Source organism: Streptopelia decaocto (assembly GCF_964273445.1).
Source record: "Streptopelia decaocto genome assembly, chromosome: 20".
NCBI lineage: Eukaryota > Metazoa > Chordata > Aves > Columbiformes > Columbidae > Streptopelia > Streptopelia decaocto.
Window position 1 is genome coordinate 321,999 of NC_138675.1, and position 10,197 is coordinate 332,195.

Here is a 10,197-nt window from a genome sequence, read left to right on the forward strand (position 1 = left end):
GTGCCCACATGCTCCATTTTAGTATCTTTGGGCAGCAGCAGGAACGCCAAATGCCAAAGGCTTTCTACAGGCACGCCTTTCGAATGCACTTTGTTAATCACAGGAAGCGAGCAAGGATCTTCCCTGGGAGTACGAGCACGGCGTTTGGCATCAAACTGACGCGCTCCCTACGCGGTGCCGAGCCCGCTCTGAGGGTGAAGTTTGAAGGCAGCTTCTAGAGGAAAAGTCAGAGCTGTCTTCCCAGAGTCACAGTGGTTTTTTCATCATTTAGAGCTGCCCAAGAGGTATAAAAGAACGCGTAGAAAGGACTCACGGGACTGGCTGTGCTGGCGAGAGAGCAAGTAGCTGGCCAGCGGTGGGGTGTACGTCAAACACTGCAGGACGGAATTGAGGAAGCAGGTATTGCCCAGGTTGTAGAGGCCTCCTCCAACACTGCGTGTTTGCTGCCAGACCATGCAAATCTTGCATGGCTGAAACAGGTCCATGCCCTGTGGGAATGGTGTCTGAACTCCCCCCAGCATCTCCAGGACATGGTCAAGGATCTACAAGAGAACGGGGGAGGAAGAGGAGGCTAAAGCCACTGAAAGACACGAGGGAAAGGAGAAACCCAGCAATCTGGGAGAAGGGGAGTCCCTAGCACTGGCTGCCAGGAAAATCCCCAAACCCTCCTGCATGGGGGTCCTCATTTGCTCCTCCTCGGAGCAGCATCAGGGGCTCTTTCCTTCGAACAGGGCACGCTGTTGACAACTCCATTTCCCAGCACTTCTCACTCATCAGACCGAGAGGGTCCCCTCGTGTTCTGGGCCCAAAGCGCCATCTGCAGCATCTGCCCGCCCTTTTGAGTGCCCAGAGCCTCCTTCTTGGGGACAAATCCTCATGTTTAGGGTCCCAACATGTCTTTCATTGCCTGTGGCCTTTGTTTAGAGCCCCCAGTTTCATTTTTAAGTGGAGCTCGTTGCCTGGCAACAACCACCCGGAAGTTGGTGGAGGAGTCAGGACGGCCAATCACATTTGAGGAGGCGTGGAGAAGGTCCGTGATTGATATGTATCCAACCAATAAAGCTTTCAGGCTGCAGGGATGGTGGCAAGGGTTGAAAAGGTGGGCACTGTGAAGGGCGGGCCATGCTGGCTCCACCAATCACGCCTGGAAAGAGATTGGGACATGGATGATTGACAGGATTTCTGACCAATCATTTGATGGGAGGAGCAAGGTGGCAATCCCAGGCAGCCAATCAGAGGAAACATCACCTCAGGGAAGGGTGGGCGCTGCGCCTGGCAGAGTGACACCTTAGGCAGCCAATCAGAGAGAACCCCCAGGGGCGTGTGGGCCCCGAACCAGCGCACTGACATAACAGGAACTGAATGGAGAAACAGCAGCTCTGTAGAGACTGGACACGAGGCGCAGCGGGATGTCCTTGGTGTGCAAGCTGGGAAAGCGGAATGTTCCACCGAATGAGGAAAGAGCTGCGTGACTTTTGCTGAGTAGCAGCACAAAACGACACCACGCACGCTCAAGAGATCAGGCCCAGGAGCCGACTCTGGGGGCAGCAGCTGCAGAGACACCGGGGACACCAGAGACCCTGGATGAAGTCCCTGGAATGCCAAAGATGGACTTCCGGCAAAGGGCGGGGTTTTGTACATCATTTATGTTTAATGCATGAAAGGAATATGCAATAGGTGTGTGTAATAAACACCAAGAAGTGCGAGTCCTGCGCACACTCAATTAGAGGAACCATCCTCCGAGCATCCGGGACACTGCAATAGAAATTCCTGCTTTTTAACAATTTCAAAACTGTGTTAAGGAGTCATTTTGATGACTTTCTGGTATGATTTTCTGCTGACTCAGGATGGGACAGTCTCCTTTCGCCCCATGGATCCCAGGATCTCTGGAACCTTACGCCAGCACCAGGGAATTCCTGGGAGAGACCACAGTTCCTCGGACCAGCCCTGGATGTGGGTAAGACCCCGTCAATAGAGATAAGGCACTTTTTGTGTTGGTTTGGTTTGGTTTGCATGCTGCCCACGTGAGATGTGTGGAGACCCCAGCACTGCAGGTGTGTAGTAATTTCTGGAACTGGGTTTATCGATACTTGTGACCCAAGTGAGACATGTGGAGCTGTCTGCCTCCTGGGGGGACAGCAGCGCTTGGGTGCTTGGTTACCTTGGTGACTTTCAAAAATTAAAAAAGTAAAGAAAAAGAGAAGAAAAATAGAAAAATAAAAATTAAAATTAAAAAAATAAAAAAATAAATAAGACCGAGAAAACAGTAATTAAAAGAGAAAAATGAAAAAGCAGTAGTTTGGTAAAGGTAACTTTAGTGCTCATTGCTTTTTTTCTTACCCTTAGTGATTGTGTCGTTTGTGCATTTAGTGATTGTTGTTGCTGTTGCTTGTGTCTTGGGTAATTGTATTGTTTAGTACTTACGGGTTTCCAATTGCCTGTTATTGTGATTCTGAGATGAGTATCAGACAATCGACAGGAGGAATTCGGAAGAAATTGTCCCCCTTGGATGCATTTTGTGACATTAGAAAAAGATTGTTGGACCCCCTGGGGAACAGCAACTAGGGACAATCTGATTGAATATCGTAATCATTGGTGGCCACCATATAATATATAATAATATTAATTTGCTGCACAGATCTAGGTGGGTATACTTGATAATGTGTAGTATGGAAATGCATTATGCATAATAAATCATAAGATGGATATTTTAAATAATATCTTGCCTTTTACGTAATGCATATTATACAATAAATAACGTTATATGTGCATTTTATATATCCTCCTCACATCCATTTGTTTTGGCGCTTGAACAGTATAATCAGGGAAAGAACCTGAAATGCTGCTGTATAGGGCAGATGTGTTCTAAACATTTGCCTGAGAATAAATGTGATTTTGATCTAATGAGCAGCCCTGGCCAATGGGAGGAAGGGGAGTAAACACCTGTCAAGGTTTGATTGCAGGGCGACAATACACTGTAGCAGATGCTTTGTTAATGCCCTGTCCCCTGCCAAACACCTTGTCCCCCCCTGTCTCCCCACTCAGTACAGGTGGCTGGAAGGCAAAGAAGGACACACAGAGAGAGAGTTGGAAAGAAAACATAAGGTTTTACTAGTGCTACTAATAAAATAGAGAAAATAATACAAAATATGCAAAACCAGTCTTGAAAATGCTGGCAAACAACTGCTCCAGCAGCAGCAGGAGACACCCAGAATTCCTGGGCTGGAGCCTGCAGCAAACCAGAACTGGATTCAGTCTGTCACTAAGAAAACCAAGACAGAGCTGGTCTCCTTGTGCAGACAGCAGAGCCGGGTGTAGTTGTGGCAGAGGTTGTTCTCAGCTGCTGCTCTGTGCAACTTGGTGCAAGAGGTGGCTGGGGGCTTCTTTTGAGGGAGGTTTCTTGTTCTGTGCCTCCTGCTCCTCAGGACCCTGCACAGGAGCCATGCTGGGGTCTGCAGGGACAGTTGGGACCTGCTGTGATTCCTCGTGAATGTTAACTGAACTTGTCCTGATGTCCTCGAATGAAACCAGACTGACTGTAGATGGTTTTCTTCCCAGATCCAGTTCCAACCTACGTGCTCGGTGCTAAAGAACATGAGACTTTGTGCTATTTTCAAGATGTCAGTGGCTGTGAATCTGCGAGAACATCAGTGCCTTAGGTAACAGGGCAGGTGGTCTGTGATCTGAGATGTGTATTTGCATGGTGGTGCTTTCATGAACGTTTTCTGGTCTTGCCACTTCAAAGCCCTTCCTTTTCCTGGAAATTTTAAGATGGCATTTCTTATTCTGAGGTTCAGACTGGAGTTGGACTAGAAAGTTATGTGGCTGATATAATGGGTTCCATAAAATAAGAACAGCTATCTCACTTTTTTTGTGGTTTTTTTTTTTTTCTTACATCATCTGAACCTTGATAAGCAAGAGGAAGAGTGGGTGACAGTCTGTTTTGTGATTCTAACGTGTTCCTGTACCTTTCCCGTCTTTCTATGGTGAAGGATTTCTTCCCTTGCAGACAGGACTGCAAGACCTGCTCTTGTCAGGTTGAACTTTGCCTGCAAACCTGGCACAGCCTCTTCATTGTGACATCAGCCACTGCCATTGATGTCACAAAGCAGCATCAGCGCTGAGGTCGGCACAGCAGGGTATAAGACCAGGGGTCTCCCTGCACCTTGGTCACTCTTGATCTTGAGGGAACCAAGATCGCAGAGTTTTTGGCTCACTCCAGAGCGAGCGAGATGCTTGTTACCTGCACCTCAGCAGGTACCAGGAGACACACAGAGATGGTTGAAGGTCTGAACGGGTATGTTTGAAAAATCTTTCTCCCCTTTCCCCAGGTGTGTTTTCCACCTCATCAGCTGGGGTGGGTGGAGGGCGGACAGGAGAGGAACATGAGGGCAGCCTGAGAGCTGGGTCTGGAGCTGTTGGAAGGCAGCAGCCACCTTTCAGTCTCTTCATGAACGCAAGGGCTGGGCCCAGAAAGCCTTTGATCTCTGCAGAATGAGGGACAGCTCCATTTTGGATCGGAGAGAGAGTGTCCCAGGGGGTGACCCAGACACATCCTGCCGTAGTAATTGTGAGAGCTCAGCTCCGTCCTGTATTGTGCTCTGCAGGGTGGGTTATGTCCCTGAGCCTGCTTGGTTTTCCTCTCCAATGGGACCAGAAGGACACCCCCGTGTCCTCTGTTGGCCGTGGATTTGACTTGTGCTCCTGACAGAGGAGGTTTCCTTGGGAAACCTGGTCAGCTCCTCACCAGGGCTCTGCCTTAGGAAAGGGGCTCAAGATCCTCAGAGGGGTGCAAGGAGTTCTCTAGGAGAACAGAAGGGGATTGTTTATTCCTGATGAGTGTATGCTGTGAGCCTTTTGAGAGCCTCCTGGAACAGGCAGGAGGAATTTCCCCCTTGCAGAGCGGTGTGTGTTGTGTCTTGGCAGATCAGGCTCAGGGCAGCAGGGCCCAGACACCAGAGTGTTTCTTTGGCACTTCCTTGGTTGCCCGTTGCTTGCCAGCACGCATTGACATTCAGCCCTCCCTCCCTCTTTACCCAGTCTGCATCTGTCTGTAGTTCTGCCAAGAGAAGGGCCAGAGATAACCCAGCTGCTAAAGAAATGCTGCAAGAGGGGAGACACACACCCCCCGCCTGGCAGCTGTGCACAGGCTGAACCTTCTCTTGAGAGGCTGGAGAACAGGATCAGCACAAGTGCTGATCAGATGGTGGGCAGGAGAAACAGGCGTTCGTTATGTCCCTTCCATTTCCAAAGAATCTCTGTCCAGCCCCACAGACAGGAAGTGTGGCCACAGCTCTTGTTGCACTTCCTGCTCTTAGTCCCTGCTGCTGCTCTCCAGTGCTGCTGATCTGCGCGGGTACCACCAGCTTCACCAGCCTTTTCCTTTATCTGTTCTGCAGGAAGATGAAGGCTCAGAAAGCAACGATGCTGGTGCTGATTCTTGGTCTGCTCTCTTTTGGTGAGTGTCTGTAGAGCTCCAACCTGAGGACGGTGCTTTAGGAGGTACTCGGGGCTCCATCCTGTCATGTTCCCTTTCCCCTGCTGTGACCAGAGGAGCTCAGCCAAGAGCAGAAAGTCCCCGACAGAGCTGTGCCAGCCCCTGCTCCAGCGGGATGGGTGGGAGGTGAAGAAGGGCTGAGTTGCCTTCCCCAGGAGGGCTGAGCCAGTTCTCTTCAGCCCAGGGAGAGGCCGTGGCTGAGCTCTCCTGCCCCAGGGGCTGAGAATCTTCTGCAGGACAAGGAGCACAGTCCAGGGCAGGGAACATCCATCTGTTGTGAAGCCCTTATGCCATGATGGCCACTGTCAAAGACAATGAGAGACAACTAGGGCACTTGAGAGAGACACAGAAAGGGGAGCAGGCACCCTGGGGTATAACCCAGCCTTAGACCAAGTTCTAAGCTCTGATGTGTGTCCCACAGGTATTTACCACTTGGGCCAACTTGGCAAGGAAAGCCTCTGGAGCACCGCAGCACAGTTACAAGACCTGAGCAAAACCCTGTCCCTGCCAGACCAGCTCCATAAGCTCCAGGAACAGCATTACCATCTGCGCTGGAGCACAAAGGATGTCGCGGAGCAGGCTCTACAGGAAGCCTTGAAGCAGGCAAAGCTCCCAGGCTTTACCGGACGGGTAAGGGCACAAGGCAGAAGGATCTGCTCAGGGGTTTTATCCTCCCTCCGGCACGTATCCTACTCCATTCCCTGTCACAGACAACAGGCTGGTGCTGCTGGAATAAGTGCTGTCATGGCCACACTTCCTTTTCCTGTTGCTCCACACTTCCCTATGGGGAAAAGAGAGCGTGATGGGAATGACAGCTGTCTGAGTTGTACCTTCCTCTGCGTCCAGATCTCGGGTCCTCCTCAAAGGAGGACTGGAGAGAAAGACCTTCCAGGCAATTTGGGTGTTCCTTCCATCTGAGATGGGCCTTGTCCCCGTTCACCTTGGCTGGCCTTGCAGGGGAGCTGCTTGCCTCGTTCCTTTTCTTTCTAACAGGCACTGTCCTTTGTGTTCCTTCCCAGGCTGTTCAGGAGATCATCAATCAAGCCCTGGAGAATCTGGTGGAAATCCAGGTCCCGATGCCAGATTACGCCCTGAAATCAGCAGGTGCCGTGACATTGTACATACAAACCAGTTCTAAAGCTCTTCCTGTCCAGATTGACAAGATGGGTATTGTAACTTGCCCTGGGGAGGGAGAGAAGGGACGAGAAGTCAAGGGTCAATTTGTGCCCTAAAAGTGCACCCACTGACAGAGTGTGTAACGGGCCAGACCGCATGGGAAGCTCAGAAAGCCTTTTTCACGTTCTTGTCTTTTTCCACGGCCCCGTACGACATTTTAATGACACCTTGCTGTGTGTTCCAGAGAGGCCGTGCCAGTAAGAAAGAGGGGAAACAACTGTGGGACATAGATGATAACCGAGAAACCTTTTCCAAGTCAACAGTGCAATATTCCTCCTGACACTGCCTGATGATTCTGCTCATGTTTTAATTTCCAGGGGCTGCTGTCATTCATTCCAGGACTTCTCGATCCCTCCGGAACGCCAAAGCCAAACTCTTCTTCTATTCCCTACCATTGATGGATTACATGAGGTCCCCTGAGCTTATTCTGGAGGTAGGAGCACCAAGAAGCAGTAAAACATAGGTCGGGATAATGAACCACACGTGCTGCTCAGAGTTGCCTTTTCCCCTATCTTTGATCCTCAAAGCTTCTTCTCCTGCCTCCTTCTCACATGGACCTGCTTTCCTCCTGTGTCTCCCTGCTGGGTATTTCCTCTCCCAAAGTGCCCCAGGTTCTACGCGGGAGCTTCTGCCAAGCCAGGCTGCTCCTGCAGTCTGTGTCTGCCCAGTCGCTGTGCAGACTGTCAGCACGGCACAGAAGCAGAATGGCAGAGGAGCCTGCAGAGCTCTGGGATGTGTTCTTCCTGAGCAACAGCGGGTGCTGAGAGCCTGCACTGCTGGAGGGTCCCATGTTGGGCTCTCAAGCTGTCCTGGCCCTGCTCCTGAGCTGCCTGCACAATCTGAAGAGCTGGCTGCTGCCAGTGGAAGAAGGTGGGAGTGGATGAGAGGGAGCGAGTGCTTCCCCTGACAGCAAAGGTTAATCCAGGTGGGCCCGGACCTGTCACCTGCTCTGGGCAGGGGCCTTTAAGCCACACCAACCCTGGCTTGTTTTTGGTGAGGGCTCTGGACCGGGAGAGGCCACTGAGCTTCTACAACCAGCGCACCCAGCTCCCAGCCATGGAAGGGCTTCTCTGCGGAATGGTTTTGTGATACATGAATTCTCACAGCTGCTGGTCTGTTCGGTACCCACAGAGTCCGACTGAAGGCACTGGCTGTGGTTCAGAGCAGAACTGATTGGCCAAATGATTATTAATCCTCTGATGCTCATGGCAGGAATGAGAGCCAGGGCAACCTTCTCCATGTCAATGTAGTTTCTTCTTCTCCTTTCAGCCAGAAAATCATCCTGGAAACTGCTGGCCCTTCCCAGGAAGTCAGGGTCATGTGTTCATCAAGCTCTCGGTGCCAGTCATTCCAAGAGCAGTCACCATGGACCATGTCTCAGGGACAGCGTTCCACGGAGAAAGTATCTCTGGAGCTCCAAAGGACTTTGCTGTCTACGTAAGTGATTTCTCTGGAGTTGGGGGCAGGGGGTTGCACAGAATTTCTAAGCAGGAAATGAAGATGGGTCAAAGAGTCCAGTGGCCTGAAGCTTCCTCCTGACTTTCAGAAGAAACAGGGTCCTTGGAGTCACTCCCTTCCCATTTTATTCCTCTTTTACTCAAAAACAAAAAGCTGCTCGGGCAAGATGCTACTCCAGGAGCCACAGGGAAAAGGAGATGGACAGTACATGGTCCTAAACCTTTTTAGCTTCCAATCCCAGTGGCATTTGTGATCCTCAGGTTACCTCCCTCTCACTGGGAGTTTCTGCTCCTTTTCTGACTGCCAGCTTGGACTCGTTGAGTAGGCAAGTGTGGCGTGCTGCCCACCTGCAGCTTCAGGTCTTTTCCTTGTCCTCATCATCCTTGGACTACATAGCTGAAATTACCCCGTACTTCACTAACTGAAGTTCAGTCTTCCATGGTGCACCAGACGCTCTTGTTTTCTCCACCCATCTTTCTGTAGGGCTTCAAGGAAGAACACGAGGAGCAGGGAATGTTCCTGGGACAGTTCACTTTCCTGGCACCACTGAATCCCAGTCAGACCTTCCAGCTGAAGGTATGGGGACAAAGAGGGAGGAGAACTGTAGGAGAGGAGAAATGCAGTTGGATGGGCAGAGGCTTCCCTGCCAAAGGGTACAGGCAGCCCTGTCCTTGAGTGTGTGCCACACTGGCCTTTCTTCTGCTTTAACTTCCTGGTGGCGGATGCCTGGACTGACGGTCTTCTCTTTCATTTTGGGTGCTTAGTGCTTAGGAGCACCACAGTAGAAGCTGGAATCAGCGTGACTGTCTAGACCCCAAGTACACACAAGCGGCCACATCTGGTAGGATGCACGACTGCTGTTCTGCCAGTTAAAGACCAGAAATAATGGGCTTCCTGAGGATTCTGTTGGTGCTGGCAGTGCGTATTGACAGGGAGGCCATTCTGTTTCTGTGGCTTTCTAGAGAAGGGAACGAGACATTATACTGACCCCAGCACTGGGTCTTCTGACTGTGGAAGCCTGTGCCCCAAAGCAGGCGAGAACTTTCCAGTGTATTTGCTGAGGCATCTGGTCGCTGCTTCTTCCTTTGCTGTTCTCATGGCCCAATGAGGGAACATCTTGACCATGACAGGTCAAAAGCCCCCGCAGGGCAGCAGGAAGGATGCTCTTGAACGAGGCCGTTGCTGCGGCACTTCTGTCAGCGCTCACATGCCAGAGAGGAAAAGGCGACTCATTTCTTCTTGTCATTGCAGAACGAGCTCCCTGGGATTGTGAATTACATCAGGCTGGAAGTGCTGAGCAACTGGGGCCACCCGGACTACACCTGCCTGTATCGGTTCAGGGTGCACGGTGATCTGCCCAAAGATGGGGGAGACGTTCTTGTTTCATCTGTCAATAAATTTCATTAATGTTCACCAAGTTGAGTTCCCGTCTGCTTTGCCTGTGATGCTGCCTGGTCCTCCCTGAGCTCGCTGGAGCTCCCCGTCCTTCTCTCTACCCACCAGCGTATGGGAGACTTCAGGAGTACACAGCAAGTTTTTCCTTATTAAGAGAAACAGGAAAACTCAGTTACAAATCTGCAGAAAGCCTGACATCCACACACTTGCTGCCTACACAGGAACATCAGCAAGGCCCTGCCTGTACACCAAAGATTAAATTAATCGACATGTTTCCTGTGCAGGAAGCAACTAAGGATCAACTGAGTGTTTTCAGAAGAGGCAGATGCTGCTTCAGCTTCCATCTTTCAGTCTGTTGCCAATGAGAAAATGGAAGTGTGTTTTTTTGTTTGTTTTTTTTTGTGAGATGGAAACCTTATCTAGAAAGTTGGTTCATGGACTTATTTGCCTCTCTGGGCACATATCGTGTTTATAGCCAAGGAAACATTACAGAGTGATTAGCAAAGCAATCCCAGGACACTTAAGAGATCCCATAACCACACGAGCCTGTCTTTCTTTTTCACCCAAGTTCCCCAAGCCCCAGGGTAGGAGCAGGCAGGGCAGTCGTGCACTCGGTTGGCACCAGGGAGGAGAGAGAAGGACCAGCGCTTGGCATCCAGGGCTGGGAACAG

General features: G+C 50.8%; 1 protein-coding gene across 1 annotated transcript; it reads left to right on the forward strand.

Annotated features, from left to right (window-relative positions):
- Positions 1 to 4,277: 4,277 nt before the first annotated feature.
- On the forward strand, positions 4,278 to 9,538 carry LOC309448365 (SUN domain-containing protein 3-like; the record flags this gene model as incomplete). Its single annotated transcript, XM_082069837.1, has 8 exons — positions 4,278 to 4,297; positions 5,400 to 5,458; positions 5,919 to 6,127; positions 6,517 to 6,601; positions 6,991 to 7,106; positions 7,943 to 8,110; positions 8,615 to 8,707; positions 9,383 to 9,538. The coding sequence occupies 8 exons, from the start codon at positions 4,278 to 4,280 to the stop codon at positions 9,536 to 9,538; spliced, it is 906 nt and encodes a 301-aa protein (XP_081925963.1).
- Positions 9,539 to 10,197: the final 659 nt, after the last annotated feature.